The sequence below is a fragment of the Pocillopora damicornis genome, chromosome 2, assembly GCF_964200805.1.
Source record: "Pocillopora damicornis chromosome 2, jaPocDami1.2, whole genome shotgun sequence".
NCBI lineage: Eukaryota > Metazoa > Cnidaria > Anthozoa > Scleractinia > Pocilloporidae > Pocillopora > Pocillopora damicornis.
Genome location: NC_142671.1, coordinates 26642531 through 26660988, shown reverse-complemented (window position 1 = coordinate 26660988; position 18458 = coordinate 26642531). Strand labels below are relative to the sequence as shown.

Sequence of the window (18458 nt, the reverse complement as noted above, 5' to 3'; positions counted from 1 at the left end):
CTTTAAAGCTTTAAATTCTTTCGTAGCTTATATCCACCAATAAACCACACATCACTTGTCATTTAATATCTCTTACTCCTTTTCGTCAATTTATTTGAACTTCAGCTCTTGGCTTTTATACTTCTACGAAGTGTTCCAGTAGCAAACCTTGTCTATTTTTGGTTAGTGCAAGGGTATTTGTCCTGAACTATGCCACTGAGGGAAAGACGTTATGCGGGGCTTCCTGTGAAATATCTGTTAAGAGATATTTAGGCTATATTAAAATAAAACAATATAAAAAATCCACACCATCCAAAACAATAACATATTTATAATATTGTAATACTACACTTTATATTACATATGACATGTTCAGTTAACTATGAGACAGAAATGCATGTATATACAACATGGTTGCTACAGCCGTGATGTAGGTTTATGAAATTCCTGACCATTTTACAATTTCCCAAATTGGCTCAATGATGACCTCGAACCAACCCCACAGCCATCCTCTCCACCCATTTATTTATGCTTTCAGTAAGTAAGTTACATGCAGGGCAGATGAATTGATAGTTCCTTGACACAATATAGAAAAATGATTTTTTTGGTGGAAACCAAACAAATATATCTTGTTAATTTTCATGAAACAATATTTCAACAATCCAGCACATTTGTTGTTTCCTTTTTCTAAATTACAATTCAATCTGGAATTTGATTGATAAAGGAAGAGCCATTAAGTGGATATACTACAATATGTACTACTAGAACCAAACTATATTATTGTTTATTGAAACCCATTTAGTTTATTTACATTTCATGTCCATAAAAACTTACTAAAGTACTTGAATTGGTAAAAAATCCAATTTTTGCTTATTTCTCTTAAAAACAAATTTTCCTTGACGTAGAGTGGAATTCCCTGACTTTTCCCTGACCTTGAAAAACTCTTTTTTCTGACCATTTCCTGACTTGTGGAAAGATAAAGTAAAATCCGTGCATGAGCCAAGTTGCCCATCCAGCCGGAGCTTATCCTTGACATGAAGCGACCAGACGCAAAACCAAGTTCAACCCTCAAACGGAGCATAATATTCGACGACGGCGGGCTCTCGTTTAACAAATAACTAGTTTGGTTTGTTTGATAATGTTTTCTTCGGGCAATAACAGCACAATGAAACGAAACATCATTGTTTTAAATACTACAAACTAAGTATGGTACGGTGATAAGAAATCGGAAATTAGACAAAAATGTTCGGATGATAAACAGAGAGATTGAAAGCATCGTCAAAAACCCAAAATGGCGGTTGGCGACTGATTAAGCTGTAAATCAAGACCACCCTATGCACTTTTTTCTTGCGGTTCGCATCACGATAATTAGCACGTGCTTCGAAAAAAAAAATAGATTGAAGTACAGGTCCATTATTTTTTTGATTCAGGAAAAATTTTATTCACTGACTAAAACTTTAGGACAAAGTTGAAAAACATAACTCAATCAAATGGGTCATTTCAACTGTCCTGTTACTTCTGTGCCCAAAATTTCGCCTCTATCACCATCGACCACCATCTTGAGTACACGCGAAGATCAGTATTCATTCATTAATTTCCGGTGGAATTTTTTGTACAAACGGCATGTAATAACAAATTAACAGCGAACATTTCGGATTGGGTATAAAAATCAAACCAAAAATCGATACCCGAAATGGTCGCTATGTTGTGAAGTCATACAGTTATTAAATCTGATAACTATCTTGGATTGACTGAGGTGGACAGTTGACCAGACAAAATTCTCTTACCAGAATTAAAAAACTTTTAAAAGATTTGCGCAATGATACCTCAACGGTTTCTTACGGGTTAAAACTGAGTGTCGAACTTATTTTATACGACTTGTTGACAGATTTACATCTGAAACAAGCAAATTTAGCTCTCGTGCAACCCGACCCTTATCAACAACTAATTGAGGGCTAAAGTTTTCACTATACAGTGCACAGTAAGCATTTCCTATCCGAGAGCCTGAGACATTCAATACAGAGTATTAATGCCGCCGGACAAGCCTTCATCTGCATGAATATTTTGCACTGAAACACAGTTGCTCCCAAATAACATAATGAGCAATGGCATGAGGAACTTAAGGGTTTTTAGACGGGAGGCGGTTGAAAAGAAGGGAGGAATGCAGGTAATTAAGGCGTCTGCGTTAGTTAGGAAAAGGCCTTGCAAACTGTAATTTTAGCCTACAAAGCATACCGGAAGACGGTTTTCTTGGAAATGCGCTCGAATTGTGAAATATTGCCCCGTCATGGAAAAATGCGAAACATCTCCGTGGTCGAAAATAATGCTTCAAACTTCAGCGCAGTCCGGGAATGCCTGGCCGCAGACCACGCAAATTGACACCGCTCCCGATCGGTAACTGTTACCTTGAAAACAATAAAAGAAAACTTGCTGACTGACAAAGATACCGTTCATCTCCTTTCAAACTAAATCGATCAGCTAGAAATGAAGTAACATACTTACGACTGTGGGTATCACGATAGGTGTGATTTTCAATGAAGAGCAAAACTGCGCTAAATTTCTTTTAGAAAAAGTCTTCACCTTTTAAACTATTTGACGAACAAATTTGCCATCTAAGAATTAAGTATGATATTCATCAGATGTTTTGATGCAACCACACAATACTAAGCAAATAACTGGGACTAAAATAATGTTGTAAATATTTTGACCTAATCACATTGCAAAATAGTTTTTGGTAAAACTTATCAAGAAGTGCAATAATACACCTTTAAGTCAAATTTTTGTTGACGACGCTTATCTCACTCACGCGAAATTACGTGAGTTGTGTAAAATCCCTAAAAACCTACTTATCACGCATGCCTCGTTAGCTTTCAGGCCAACCTAAATGAAGGATATTGGAGATATTGGAATGGCAGTTGACGAACGGACGATGTTTTGAACGGCTTTGACTTGGGAGTTGATATTCTAGTGGCAAAACAAAACAGAGAAAACCATTCTTTCCTTTCTCTCTCTTGTAACATGGTTCAATTTTTACCGTTTCAAGGTCTTAACTTTGAGAAGTGCAAAGAATTATTTTGTTATGAAAACGTCACGTTCAAAGTTTAGAGTTCAAGGATCTTAGGCGGAAGAAACCGCCTACGTAAGTGCCTCAATGAAATCAGCGTCTTATATTTACTCTGTGGGTTTATCAAGAAATTCACTACTACTGCATCAGTGCACAGCCTTCGCAAACTCATAGGAAAATCATTATTGTAGAATATTCAAAATTTTCTCTATCACAAGAAATAAACTAGTGCAAAAATTCAAGGATCCTTACAAGTAATGTTGATCATCTTGGGATCAAGGGCACGCTAATAGCTATGTTTTCTTCTCAATAACAAAAGTTTTTAACGGCACAACGACATTAACTCGAATAATTTCTGTGATCAATACAAATAAAACGATTTTTACTCTACAGCGGCATAAAAAAATATTCCAGACAACAGGTAAAAAAGGCAAAAAGAAAATATTTCTTTGAGCATCACATTTATCTCCTTAAAACTTTAAAATTTAATAAGATCGCTATAAAATTTCACTTTGCGAATGGCTCTCCACAAAAGTTTGATTTACACTGTTTTGATTAACTTACTTCCGCAGAATCTCGATATTCAAAGGCACATTCCGCTCTATTACACCAGCTTGGACATGCGTTATATTGGCTAAAGAGACAGATCGAGAAGTTACGCGTCAAAGAAATTATGCAACATTAAAACGTCAACGAATCCTCCAAAAAGTAAATGTAATTGTCGTGGTTAATGTTTCTTAAATGAGGCTTTAGAAGTTTATCTTTTTCGCTTAATGATTAGCCTTAACGGTTTCCTTCGTGGACTGTCATACCCTTGCGAAGTTCCTGATGAAATCAGTTTCCATGGTGTTTTTCCCAAAACAGTTTCAAAGAAGGGAAAACATTCTACACCCTACTTGAATTCAAGTTCTAAAGCCAACATGTTCGCCGGTAATTATTTGTTTTGTAGATATGATTGGCATTTTCCAGACCCTGAAGAACTTCACGATTAACGCAAACCGCAGCCCTGTTGCACAGTAAATAAAAGAAAAACGCTATATTGATGAATCATGACACGTGATCCTAAATCGCTATAAAAGAACACACTGGAATTTTTTCAATCATTGGATAACAGCAGAGGTGGCCATTGTTGAAATTGAAAAGCAGATCCTTTTTCTATATACACCAGCCATAAAGCTCTTTAACCATGAATACCCTCAGGCTTCTTATTTTGGTAAGTACATTTTAATCAGTTAATTAAGTTCCAGTGGAGTATTTTGTACGTCGTAAGGATATTTGTCTATATTTCCAAGTTATCATTACTGCAAATTGCAAAACCCAATTTTAAAGATAAAAAACTTTAAGGAAAACATTTTTATTTTGATCGTAAATTATTTGCACAGGAAACTACAATAATATTAAGAGCTATTTTTGTGCAATTAACCTTACATATGATGGTTTTTTACCGATTCTGGCAGAATGTCTGTCAAATGTGAATCTTTTCAATTGTCTAATTCGCTCACAAGCTCTGTTTAGCTTATTTTACAAAGCATCGCTTATTGGACGGAAAAATGAGAGGACTGAGGCTACAATTCTTTTAATTGGATTGCCGTCCTACGCTTGTGGAAAATTTTCCACATCCTTCGGCGTAGTTGTCATTGATTTCAGAGTGAAGGAATACGATTACCTGCGATGCATTGAACCAGTATGAGGACTCTTACGCCAGTATTGCGCTCAAATATCACGTTTTTTTATTTACAAGTTCTTGCCTTCAGAAAGCTGGGAATGGCAACAAACTTCAACAAAATACTTTGATCAACTTCAATTAACTCTGATTAATTAAGCAATAAAGGCGATAAAGAAAGTGACTGAATGACAAAAGTGGTTTTAAGTTCTTATTCAAGATCCGCTTTCTAGTGTGTGAATAGATATTGCACTTGGCTATGGTTAAAGTCGTCTTTCATTTCGCGCTAATGTTAATGATGTCCAAGAAAAACACATCTAAATTCATTTACTAGAATACCCCACTTTACGGCCTTACTCATAGATGTGATAGCTGGTAGCTGACAGGTTATCCGCACTTGTGTCCATAATTAGAAGTTTATGGCCTTTGTTCTTCTTGTTTACAGGCAGCATTCTGTGTCATATTCCTGATATTACTTGTTCAAGGAGAAAGTGAAAACGAAGTCAGTGAGATAGACATGGAATTGCAAGGTGCTTGATAATTATTTCTCTCTCACACATATTTCAAAGTGACTTTAAAAAGAACCTTTATTACAGACCGTATCTGTGTGTTCGTCTATAAATTCTTTTTATTTTCCAGGCCATAATCTTAGAGAGAAGAGGAGCGTCGGGTGGTGGGGAAGGAGGAGCCGCCGCCATTACCGCCCCTCTTACCGCCGTCGTTACCATTACCGTTATGGTTACTGCGCACGCTATTGGGGTAAGTAGCTTATTCTGTTTATATTAAAATAAATCAGCTAAAAAAATTTCTTTTACAGTGAACGTGTTATGCACTCTGGTGGTAAATTGCGATGTAACCTCGTGCCCAGATCCTGCCGTTTAAGTAACCGAAATGCCTTTTCAGACTTTGGGGCATATTTTCGCCAAACCTAAGGATCCTGTCACGAAAGAACAACGAACCGACGCCATTTCTTCTATTCCTTGCAATGACTGTGACAACGAATACATTGGACAGACCAAACATCACTTTGGTACACGTTTAAAAGAGCACCAAAAAGCGGTTTTCCTTTGCAAAAAGGAAAATTCAGCTTTATCGGAGCTACATGCCTAACTAACCATACAATTGGGTGGGATAATTCTAAAATTATCACCACTAATCGGCGTTATCACTAGCGCCTTTGTTTGGAGGCTTGGCATATTAACTCCGCCCACGCTCCTTTAAATCGTGACGATGGCGGTTTGCTTCCTGACGCCTATTTACACCTCGTCAGAAAAAATTAGTGATCATATAAAAGGACCTCTTGTTGCAGCGTTTAGATCACCCCTGATGAAAGCACTAGACAGGAGTGTCGAAACATAGGGTCTATGAATTGTAACTTCTTCGGTTACATTCATTAAGTCTGCAAACCAGAGTAGCATCAAACTATGTCTGCAACTAACTGTGTTTTTCTTAAACAGGAAAAAGGAAGTATTCCATACTCAAATCTGTACTGAAAGAAGTAGACTGCTTGAATAATACAAATTGCCAAGAAAGTCAAGTGAAAATCTTTGGTAAGTATCATGTGAAGTTTCTAACCCTGATTAGAGCTAGACCAACAACAAAATGCTGACAAAGTAAGTAATCCATGCCAGAAACGGAGGGAAGACACTATTTCCAAAGAAATGCCTGATAGAGAAAGCATTTCTACATAAACAAATGACGCAATTGCCAAGTAAGCCGAAGTATAATCAGATCTTGAGTTTAGGTTGCTACTGATTAAACCTTTCACTCCCAAGATATCATTGTTTATTCTCCTTAATGTCTGCCATGTCATTCTCATTATGTTTGTTTAGAGAATTTGGTAGTTGATGAACTAATCATGCCCTCATTGATATGTTTTTCTTTATTGTCATCACTTTTCTGCTGAATATTGTATTAATATTATAAGGAGAAATTTAGTTTCGATCACACTGGATGGTAAGAAGTTGGGGGGGGGGGGGGAGAGGTTGAAGGAATTTGTTTGTGTCACAATAAAATTTACCTGATTCCCCCCCCCCATTTCATACCAATTATTCTGATCTTGTTTGGAGGAAGTCCACAGTTCTCTAGATCGAAGTTGTTCGTACCACCCTCTTTATTGTATAAGTAAAACGGTTAGTTCTTTTTTTAAAGCAAGGACGCACTATAAACAGAGTTGTACCATTTATCATATCACTTACAGGAGAGATTTTCAAGCCACCCACTCCAGCCCCACCCATGAGTCCTATTCCGTCGCCTTCCTCCAGTCCGGTGATGACCGTATTGCCTTCAAGTTCACAAGTTGTATCGTCGATGCCGGCCGTATCACCTTCAAGTTCACAAGTTGTATCTTCTATGCCGGCCGTATCACCCACACCATCCTCCAGCAGTGTAATGGTTTCACAGACTGTTTAGCCAGTCAGCGCTTAGTCTCCGCAGCAACCATTCTACAGGATGTCACGTAACTCTACGGGAAGTCACCCAGCGTATCTTACCCCCGTCCCCCTCAGCGTAGTAAAAGAGTTGTGTAACATCCTGAAATATTGCTACGAAGAAGAATCGTTATTATCGAGTGTCCGTAACGTAGTTCCGCATTAGTTTCCATGGCATTTTTTTTCATAACAAACACACCAAGTGGATAAAGAGCCGGTGTTTTCCAAAGAGCAAAGACTTGACATAATTGAATTATGAATGTTTTTTTAATTTTTAATTTTTTCACAAATTTGGATTATATCGGACCAATTAACGCTCAGACTCACATGTAAACTTAAACCTCCACCATGGTACAAGGGAGGTGGTTGGAACTTCCAAACACTTAGCGTTCCGTTTTGTTGCAACATTTTGAAAAGTTGCGATGTTAATATTATGGAATACATACGCAAATGGCGCTGCTGGGGACCAGTGACGTCATTCAACAGAGCGGATTTTTCAAGATTTTTCACTTTTCCACTGTAATTTTTGGAAGAGTAGCTTTCGAACTTGACAGAAAAATGTAAAATAAGACAAAAAAATAAATAACAGTTTTACTGTACTTTTCATATTAACTTTAAAGCTTTAAATTCTTTCGTAGCTTATATCCACCAATAAACCACACATCACTTGTCATTTAATATCTCTTACTCCTTTTCGTCAATTTATTTGAACTTCAGCTCTTGGCTTTTATACTTCTACGAAGTGTTCCAGTAGCAAACCTTGTCTATTTTTGGTTAGTGCAAGGGTATTTGTCCTGAACTATGCCACTGAGGGAAAGACGTTATGCGGGGCTTCCTGTGAAATATCTGTTAAGAGATATTTAGGCTATATTAAAATAAAACAATATAAAAAATCCACACCATCCAAAACAATAACATATTTATAATATTGTAATACTACACTTTATATTACATATGACATGTTCAGTTAACTATGAGACAGAAATGCATGTATATACAACATGGTTGCTACAGCCGTGATGTAGGTTTATGAAATTCCTGACCATTTTACAATTTCCCAAATTGGCTCAATGATGACCTCGAACCAACCCCACAGCCATCCTCTCCACCCATTTATTTATGCTTTCAGTAAGTAAGTTACATGCAGGGCAGATGAATTGATAGTTCCTTGACACAATATAGAAAAATGATTTTTTTGGTGGAAACCAAACAAATATATCTTGTTAATTTTCATGAAACAATATTTCAACAATCCAGCACATTTGTTGTTTCCTTTTTCTAAATTACAATTCAATCTGGAATTTGATTGATAAAGGAAGAGCCATTAAGTGGATATACTACAATATGTACTACTAGAACCAAACTATATTATTGTTTATTGAAACCCATTTAGTTTATTTACATTTCATGTCCATAAAAACTTACTAAAGTACTTGAATTGGTAAAAAATCCAATTTTTGCTTATTTCTCTTAAAAACAAATTTTCCTTGACGTAGAGTGGAATTCCCTGACTTTTCCCTGACCTTGAAAAACTCTTTTTTCTGACCATTTCCTGACTTGTGGAAAGATAAAGTAAAATCCGTGCATGAGCCAAGTTGCCCATCCAGCCGGAGCTTATCCTTGACATGAAGCGACCAGACGCAAAACCAAGTTCAACCCTCAAACGGAGCATAATATTCGACGACAGCGGGCTCTCGTTTAACAAATAACTAGTTTGGTTTGTTTGATAATGTTTTCTTCGGGCAATAACAGCACAATGAAACGAAACATCATTGTTTTAAATACTACAAACTAAGTATGGTACGGTGATAAGAAATCGGAAATTAGACAAAAATGTTCGGATGATAAACAGAGAGATTGAAAGCATCGTCAAAAACCCAAAATGGCGGTTGGCGACTGATTAAGCTGTAAATCAAGACCACCCTATGCACTTTTTTCTTGCGGTTCGCATCACGATAATTAGCACGTGCTTCGAAAAAAAAAATAGATTGAAGTACAGGTCCATTATTTTTTTGATTCAGGAAAAATTTTATTCACTGACTAAAACTTTAGGACAAAGTTGAAAAACATAACTCAATCAAATGGGTCATTTCAACTGTCCTGTTACTTCTGTGCCCAAAATTTCGCCTCTATCACCATCGACCACCATCTTGAGTACACGCGAAGATCAGTATTCATTCATTAATTTCCGGTGGAATTTTTTGTACAAACGGCATGTAATAACAAATTAACAGCGAACATTTCGGATTGGGTATAAAAATCTTCGATACCCGAAATGGTCGCTATGTTGTGAAGTCATACAGTTATTAAATCTGATAACTATCTTGGATTGACTGAGGTGGACAGTTGACCAGACAAAATTCTCTTACCAGAATTAAAAAACTTTTAAAAGATTTGCGCAATGATACCTCAACGGTTTCTTACGGGTTAAAACTGAGTGTCGAACTTATTTTATACGACTTGTTGACAGATTTACATCTGAAACAAACAAATTTAGCTCTCGTGCAACCCGACCCTTATCAACAACTAATTGAGGGCTAAAGTTTTCACTATACAGTGCACAGTAAGCATTTCCTATCCGAGAGCCTGAGACATTCAATACAGAGTATTAATGCCGCCGGACAAGCCTTCATCTGCATGAATATTTTGCACTGAAACACAGTTGCTCCCAAATAACATAATGAGCAATGGCATGAGGAACTTAAGGGTTTTTAGACGGGAGGCGGTTGAAAAGAAGGGAGGAATGCAGGTAATTAAGGCGTCTGCGTTAGTTAGGAAAAGGCCTTGCAAACTGTAATTTTAGCCTAAAAAGCATACCGGAAGACAGTTTTCTTGGAAATGCGCTCGAATTGTGAAATATTGCCCTGTCATGGAAAAATGCGAAACATCTCCGTGGTCGAAAATAATGCTTCAAACTTCAGCGCAGTCCGGGAATGCCTGGCCGCAGACCACGCAAATTGACACCGCTCCCGATCGGTAACTGTTACCTTGAAAACAATAAAAGAAAACTTGCTGACTGACAAAGATACCGTTCATCTCCTTTCAAACTAAATCGATCAGCTAGAAATGAAGTAACATACTTACGACTGTGGGTATCATGAAAGGTGTGATTTTCAATGAAGAGCAAAACTGCGCTAAATTTCTCTTAGAAAAAGTCTTCACCTTTTAAACTATTTGACGAACAAATTTGCCATCTAAGAATTAAGTATGATATTCATCAGATGTTTTGATGCAACCACACAATACTAAGCAAATAACTGGGACTAAAATAATGTTGTAAATATTTTGACCTAATCACATTGCAAAATAGTTTTTGGTAAAACTTATCAAGAAGTGCAATAATACACCTTTAAGTCAAATTTTTGTTGACGACGCTTATCTCACCCACGCGAAATTACGTGAGTTGTGTAAAATCCCTAAAAACCTACTTATCACGCATGCCTCGTTAGCTTTCAGGCCAACCTAAATGAAGGATATTGGAGATATTGGAATGGCAGTTGACGAACGGACGATGTTTTGAACGGCTTTGACTTGGGAGTTGATATTCTAGTGGCAAAACAAAACAGAGAAAACCATTCTTTCCTTTCTCTCTCTTGTAACATGGTTCAATTTTTACCGTTTCAAGGTCTTAACTTTGAGAAGTGCAAAGAATTATTTTGTTATGAAAACGTCACGTTCAAAGTTTCGTGTTCAAGGATCTTAGGCGGAAGAAACCGCCTACGTAAGTGCCTCAATGAAATCAGCGTCTTATATTTACCCTGTGGGTTTATCAAGAAATTCACTACTACTGCATCAGTGCACAGCCTTCGCAAACTTATAGGAAAATCATTATTGTAGAATATTCAAAATTTTCTCTATCACAAGAAATAAACTAGTGCAAAAATTCAAGGATCCTTACAAGTAACGTTGATCATCTTGGGACCAAGGGCACGCTAATACCTATGTTTTCTTCTCAATAACAAAAGTTTTTAACGGCACAACGACATTAACTCGAATAATTTCTGTGATCAATACAAATAAAACGATTTTTACTCTACAGCGGCATAAAAAAATATTCCAGACAACAGGTAAAAAAGGCAAAAAGAAAATATTTCTTTGAGCATCACATTTATCTCCTTAAAACTTTAAAATTTAATAAGATCGCTATAAAATTTCACTTTGCGAATGGCTCTCGACAAAAGTTTGATTTACACTGTTTTGATTAACTTACTTCCGCAGAATCTCGATATTCAAAGGCACATTCCGCTCTATTACACCAGCTTGGACATGCGTTATAATGGCTAAAGAGACAGATCGAGAAGTTACGCGTCAAAGAAACTATGCAACATTAAAACGTCAACGAATCCTCCAAAAAGTAACTGTAATTGTCGTGGTTAATGTTTCTTAAATGAGGCTTTAGAAGTTTATCTTTTTCGCTTAATGATTAGCCTTAACGGTTTCCTTCGTGGACTGTCATACCTTTGCGAAGTTCCTGATGAAATCAGTTTCCATGGTGTTTTTCCCAAAACAATTGCAAAGAAGGGAAAACATTCTACACCCTACTTGAATTCAAGTTCTAAAGCCAACATGTTCGCCGGTAATTATTTGTTTTGTAGATATGATTGGCATTTTCCAGACCCTGAAGAACTTCACGATTAACGCAAACCGCAGCCCTGTTGTACAGTAAATAATAGAAAAACGCTATATTGATGAATCATGACCTGAATCGCCTATAAAAGAACACACTGAAATTGTTTCAATCATTGGATAACAGCAGAGGTGGCCATTGTTGAAATTGGAAAGCAGATCCTTTTTCTATATACACCAGCCATAAAGCTCTTTAACCATGAATACCCTCAGGCTTCTTATTTTGGTAAGTACATTTTAATCAGTTAATTAAGTTCCAGTGGAGTATTTTGTACGTCAGTAAAGACATTTGTCTATGTTTCCAAGTTATGATCACTGGAAATTGCAAAACCCAATTTTAAAGATAAAAAACTTTAAAGAAAACATTTTTATTTTGATCGTAAATTATTTGCACAGGAAACTACAATAATATTAAGAGCTATTTTTCTGCAACATCCTTATATATGATGGTTTTTTACTGATTCTGGCAGAATGTCCGTCAAATATGAACCTTTTCAATTGTCTAATTCGCTCACAAGCTCTGTTTAGCTTATTTTACAAAGCATCGCTTATTGGACGGAAAAATGAGAGGATTGAGGCTACAATTCTTTTAACTAGATTATAGTCCTACGCTTGTGAAAAATTTTCCACATCCTTCGGCGTAGTTGTCATTGATTTCGGAGTGAAGGAATACGATTACCTGCGATGCATTGAACCAGTATGAGGACTCTTGCGCCAGTATTGCGCTCAAATATCACGTTTTTTTATTTACAAGTTCTTGCCTTCAGAAAGCTGGGAATGGCAACAAACTTCAACAAAATACTTTGATCAACTTCAATTAACTCTGATTAATTAAGCAATAAAGGAGATAAAGAAAGTGACCGAATGACAAAAGTGATTTTACGTTCTTATTCAAGATCCGCTTTCTAGTGTGTGAGTAGATATTGCACTTGGCTACGGTTAAAGTCGTCTTTCATTTCGCGTCAATATTAATGTTGTCCAAGAAAAACACATCTGAATTCATTTACTAGAATAACCCACTTTGCGGCCATACTCATAGATGTGATAGCTGGTCGCTGACAGGTTATCCGCACTTGTGTCCATAATTAGAAGTTTATGGCCTTTATTCTTCTTGTTTACAGGCAGCATTCTGTGTCATATTCCTGATATTACTTGTTCAAGGAGAAAGTGAAAACGAAGTCAGTGAGATAGACATGGAATTGCAAGGTGCTTGATAATTATTTCTCTCTCACACAAATTCAAATTGAGTTGAAAACGAACCTATATCACTGACTGTATCTATGTGTTCGTCTATCAATTCTTTTTATTTTCCAGGCCATAATCTTAGAGAGAAGAGGAGCGTCGGGTGGTGGGGAAGGAGGAGCCGCCGCCATTACCGCCCCTCTTACCGCCGCAGTTACCATTACCGTTATGGTTACTGTGCACGCTATTGGGGTAAGTAGCGTATTCTGTTTGTATTAAAATAAATCAGCTAAAAAATTTCTTTTACAGTGAACGCGTTATGCACTCTGGTGGTAAATTGCGATGTAACCTCGTGCCCAGATCCCGCCGTTTAAGTAACCGAAATGCCTTTTCAGACTTTGGGGCATATTTTCGCCAAACCTAAGGATCCTGTCACGAAAGAACAACGAACCGACGCCATTTCTTCTATTCCTTGCAATGACTGTGACAACGAATACATTGGACAGACCAAACATCACTTTGGTACACGTTTAAAAGAGCACCAAAAAGCGGTTTTCCTTTGCAAAAAGGAAAATTCAGCTTTATCGGAGCTACATGCCTAACTAACCATACAATTGGGTGGGATAATTCTAAAATTATCACCACTAATCGGCGTTACCACTAGCGCCTTTGTTTGGAGGCTTGGCATATTAACTCCGCCCACGCTCCTTTAAATCGTGACGATGGCGGTTTGCTTCCTGACGCCTATTTACACCTCGTCAGAAAAAAGGCGGCTAATTAGTGATCATATAAAAGGACCTCTTCACCCCTGATGAAGACACTAGACAGGAGTGTCGAAACGTTGGGTCTATGAATTGTAACTTCTTCGGTTATTTTCATTAAATTTGCAAACCAGAGTAGCATCAAACTATATCTGCAACTAACTGTGTTTTTCTTAAACAGGAAAAAGGAAGTATTACATACTCAAATCTGTACTGAAAGAAGTAGACTGCTTGAATAATACAAATTGCCAAGAAAGTCAAGTCAAAATCTTTGGTAAGTATCATGTGAAGTTACTAACCCTGATTAGAGCTAGACCAACAACAAAATGCTGAAAAAGTAAGTAATCCATGCCAGAAACGGAGGGGAGACACTATTTCCAGAGAAATGCCTGATAGAGAAAGCATTTCTACATTCTAAACAAATGACGCCATTGCCAAGTAAGCCGAAGTATAATCAGATCTTGAGTTTAGGTTGCTACTGATTAAACCTTTCACTCCCAAGATATCATTGTTTATTCTCCTTAATGTCTGCCATGTCATTCTCATTATGTTTGTTTAGAGAATTTGGTAGTTGATGAACTAATCATGCCTTCCATGATATGTTTTTCTTTATTCTCATCACTTGTCTGCTGAATATTGTATTAATATTACAAGGAGAAATTCAGTTTCGGTCACACTGGATGGTAAGAAATTTTTTGGGGGGGGGGGGGAGAGGTTGAAGGAATTTGTTTGTGTCACAATAAAATTTACCTGATTCCCCCCCCCCCTCCCCATAAGGCTCTGTAGTATTCTAATGATTGCCCCTTCATTAGCCGTCAATTTTCTATAGTCCTTCCTTTAATCTCTGATGGAGGCGACTGATCCTTCTCTCAGTTCCCCCTAAAAACCATACGATCCCCCCTTCGAAAAAAAAACAAACAAACGATCCTACAGGCGATAAATGATGGTTTTTGTCCCTGATTATTCGATCCTATACTAAACTGATACATTTTCATACCAATTATTCTAATCTTGTTCGGAGGAAGTCTGCAGATCTCTAGGTCGAAGTTGTTCTTATCACCCTCTTTATTGTATAAGTAAAACGGTTGGTTCTTTGTTTAAGCAAGGACGCGCTATAAACAGAGGTGTACCATTTATCATATCACTTACAGGAGAGATTTTCAAGCCACCCACTCCAGCCCCACCCATGAGTCCAATTCCGTCGCCTTCCTCCAGTCAGGTGATGACCGTATCGCCTTCAAGTTCACAAGTTGTATCGTCGATGCCGGCCGTATCACCCACACCATCCTCCAGCAGTGTAATGGTTTCACAGACTGTTTAGCCAGTCAGCGCTTAGTCTCCGCAGCAGCCTTTCTACAGGATGTCACGTAACTCTACAAGAAGTCACCCAACGTATCTTACCCCCTTCCCCCTTAGCGTAGAAAAGAGTTGTGTAACATCCTGAAATATTGCTACGAAGAAGAATCGTTATTATCGAGTGTCCGTAACGTAGTTCCGCATGAGTTTCCATAGCATTTTTTTATAACAAACACACCAAGTGGATAAAGAGCCGGTATTTTCCAAAGAGCAAAGACTTGACATAATTGAATAATGAATATTTTTTAATTTTTAATTTTTTCACAAATTTGGATTATATTGGACCAATTAACGCTCAGACTCACATGTAAACTTATACCTCCACCATGGTACAAGGGAGGTGGTTGGAACTTCCAAACACTTAGCGTTCCGTTTTGTTGCAACATTTTGAAAAGTTACGATGTAATATTATGGAATACATACGCAAATGGCGCTGCTGGGAGCCAGTGACGTCATTCAACATAGCGGATTTTTCAAGATTTTTCACTTTTCCACTGTAATCTTTGGAAGAGTAGCTTTCGAACTTGACAGGAAAATGTAAAATAAGACAAAAAAAATAAATAACAGTTTTACTGTACTTTTCTTATCAACTTTAAAGCTTTGAATTCTTTCGTAACTCATATCCACCAATAAGCCACACATCATTTGTCATTTTATTATCTCTTATTCCTTTTCGCCAATTATTTGAACTTCAGCTCTTGGCTTTCATACTCCCACAAAGTGTTCCAGAAGCAAACCTTGTCTATTTTACGTTAGTGCAAAGGTATTTGTCCCGAACTATGCCATTGAAGGAGAGGTGTTATGTGGGGCTTCCTGTGAAATATCTGTTAAGAGATATTTAAGCTATATTAAAATGAAACAATATAAAAAATCCACACCATCCAAAATAATAACAAATTTATAATATTGTAATATTACACTAACTACGAGACAGAAATGCATGTAGATACAACATGGTTGCTACAGCCGTGATGTAGGTTTTTGAAATTCCCTGACAAATGTAAAATTTTCCTAACCAATTTTGCAATTTCCCAAATTGGCTCAATGATGACCCCAAACCAACCCCACAGCCATCTTCGTAAGTCACATGCAGGGCAGATGAATTGATAGTTCCTTGACACAATATAGAAAAATGATTTTTTGGTGGAAACCAAACAAATTTATCTTGTTAATTTTCATGAAACAATATTTCAACAATCCAGCATATTTGTTGTTTCCTTTTTCTAAATTACAATTCAATCTGGAATTTGATTGATAAGGGAAGGACCATTAAGTGGATATACTACAGTATGTACCACTAGAACCAAATTATATTATTGTTTATTGAAACCCACTTTAGTTTATTTACATTTCATGTCCATAAAAACCTACTAAAGTACTTGAATTGGTAAAAAAAAATCCAATTTTTGCTTAGTTCTCTTAAAAAGAAATTTTCCTTGACTTAGAGAAAAAATTCCCTGACTTTTCCCCGACCTTGGAGAACCCTTTTTTCTGACCATTTCCTGACTTGTAGAAAGATAAAGTAAAATCCGTGTATGAGCCAAGTTGCCCATCCAGCCGGAGCTTATCCTTGACATGAAGCGACCAGACGCAAAACCAAGGTCAACCCTCAAACGGAGCATAATATTCGATGACAGCGGGCTCTCATTTGACAAATAACTAGTTTGGTTTGTTTAATAATGTTTTCTTCGGGCAATAACAGCACAATGAAACGAAACATCATTTTTTTAAATACTTACAAACAAAGTATGGTGCGGTGATAAGAAATCGGAAATTAGACAACAATGTTCGAATGCTAAACAGAGACATTGAAAGCATCGTCAAAAACCCAAAATGGCGGTTGGCGACTGATTAAGCAGTAAATCAAGACCACCCTATGCACTTTTTACCTTCGGTTCGCATCACGATAAATAGCAGTTGCATCGAAAAAAAAAAAGATAGATTTAGGAACAGCTCCATGATTTTTTTGATTCCGGAAAAATTCATTCACTGACTTAAACTTTAAGGCAAAGTTGAAAAACATAACTCAATCAAATGGGTCATTTCAACTGTCCTGTTACTTCCGTGCCCAAAATTTCGCCTCTATCACCATCGATCACCATCTTGAGTACGCGCAAAGATCAGTATCCATTCACTAATTTCCGATGGAATTATTTGTACATACGACGTGTAACAACTAATAAACAGTGAACATTTCGAGTTGGATACAAAAATCTTCGATACCCGTAATGGTCGCCATGTTGTGAAGTCATACAGTTATTAAATCTGATAACTATCTTGAATTGACTGAGATGGACAGTTGACCAGACAAAATTCTCTTACCAGAATTAAAAAACTTTTAAAAGATTTGCGTAATAATACCTCAACAGTTTCTTACGGGTTAAAACTGAGTGTCGAAGTTATTTTATACTTGTTGACAGATTTACATCTGAAACAAACAAAATTAGCTCTCGTGCAACCCGACCCTTATCAACAACTAATCGAGGGCCAAAATTTTCACTACACAGCGCACAGTAAGCATATCCTATCCGAGAGCCTGAGACATTCAATACAGAGTATTAATGCCGGCGGACAGGATTTCATCTGCATGAATATTTTGCACTGAAACACAGTTGCTCCCAAATAACATAATGAGCAATGGCATGAGGAACTTGAAGGTTTTTAGACGGGAGGCGGTTTAAAGGGAGGGAGGAATGCAGGTAATTAAGGCGTCTGCGTTAGTTAGGAAAAGGCCTTGCAAACATCCTGTAATTTTAGCCTAAAAAGCATACCGGAAGATGATTTTCTTGGAAGTGTACTCGAATTGTGAAATATTGCCCCGTCATGGAAAATGCGAAATATCTCCAAGGTCGAAAATAATACTTCAAACTTCAGGGCAGTCCGGGAATGCCTGGCCGCAGACCACGCAAATTGACACCGCTCCCGATCGGCGACTGCTACCATGAAAACAACAATAGAAAACTTACTGACCAACAAAGATACCGTTCATCTCCTTTCAAAATAAATCGATCAGCTGGAAATGAAGTAACATACTTACGACTGTGGGTATCATGATAGGTGTGATTTTCAATGAAGAGCAAAACTGCGCTAAATTTCTTTTAGGAAAAGTATTCACCTCTTATACTATTTGACGAACAAATTTCCCAAGTAAGAATTAAGTATGATATTCATCAGATGTTTTGATGCAACCACACAATACTAAGCAAATAACTGGGACTAAAATGATGTTGTAAATATTTTGACAGAATCACATTGCCAAATAGTTTTTGGCAAAACTTGTCAAGAAGTGTAATAATACACCTTTAAGTCAAATTTTTGTTGACAGCGCTTATCTCGCCCGCGCGAAATTACGTGAGTTGTGTAAAATGCCTAAAAACCTACTTATCATGTATGCCTCG

The 18458-nt window shown here is 37.1% G+C and overlaps 2 protein-coding genes across 2 annotated transcripts; both read left to right on the top strand.

Moving 5' to 3' along the window:
• Positions 1-4100: 4100 nt before the first annotated feature.
• Positions 4101-7747, top strand: LOC149050535 (uncharacterized). The gene is made up of 5 exons (XM_089198097.1): positions 4101-4256; positions 5152-5236; positions 5346-5465; positions 6164-6256; positions 6907-7747. Exons 1-5 carry the CDS (start codon positions 4230-4232, stop codon positions 7116-7118), a joined length of 537 nt encoding a protein of 178 aa, XP_089054223.1. The 5' UTR covers positions 4101-4229; the 3' UTR covers positions 7119-7747.
• A 4093-nt stretch (positions 7748-11840) lies between these two features.
• Positions 11841-15637, top strand: LOC113670032 (uncharacterized). Its single transcript, XM_089198098.1, has 5 exons — positions 11841-11987; positions 12883-12967; positions 13076-13195; positions 13886-13978; positions 14856-15637. Exons 1-5 carry the CDS (start codon positions 11961-11963, stop codon positions 15023-15025), a joined length of 495 nt encoding a protein of 164 aa, XP_089054224.1. The 5' UTR covers positions 11841-11960; the 3' UTR covers positions 15026-15637.
• The last annotated feature ends 2821 nt before the right edge of the window (positions 15638-18458 follow it).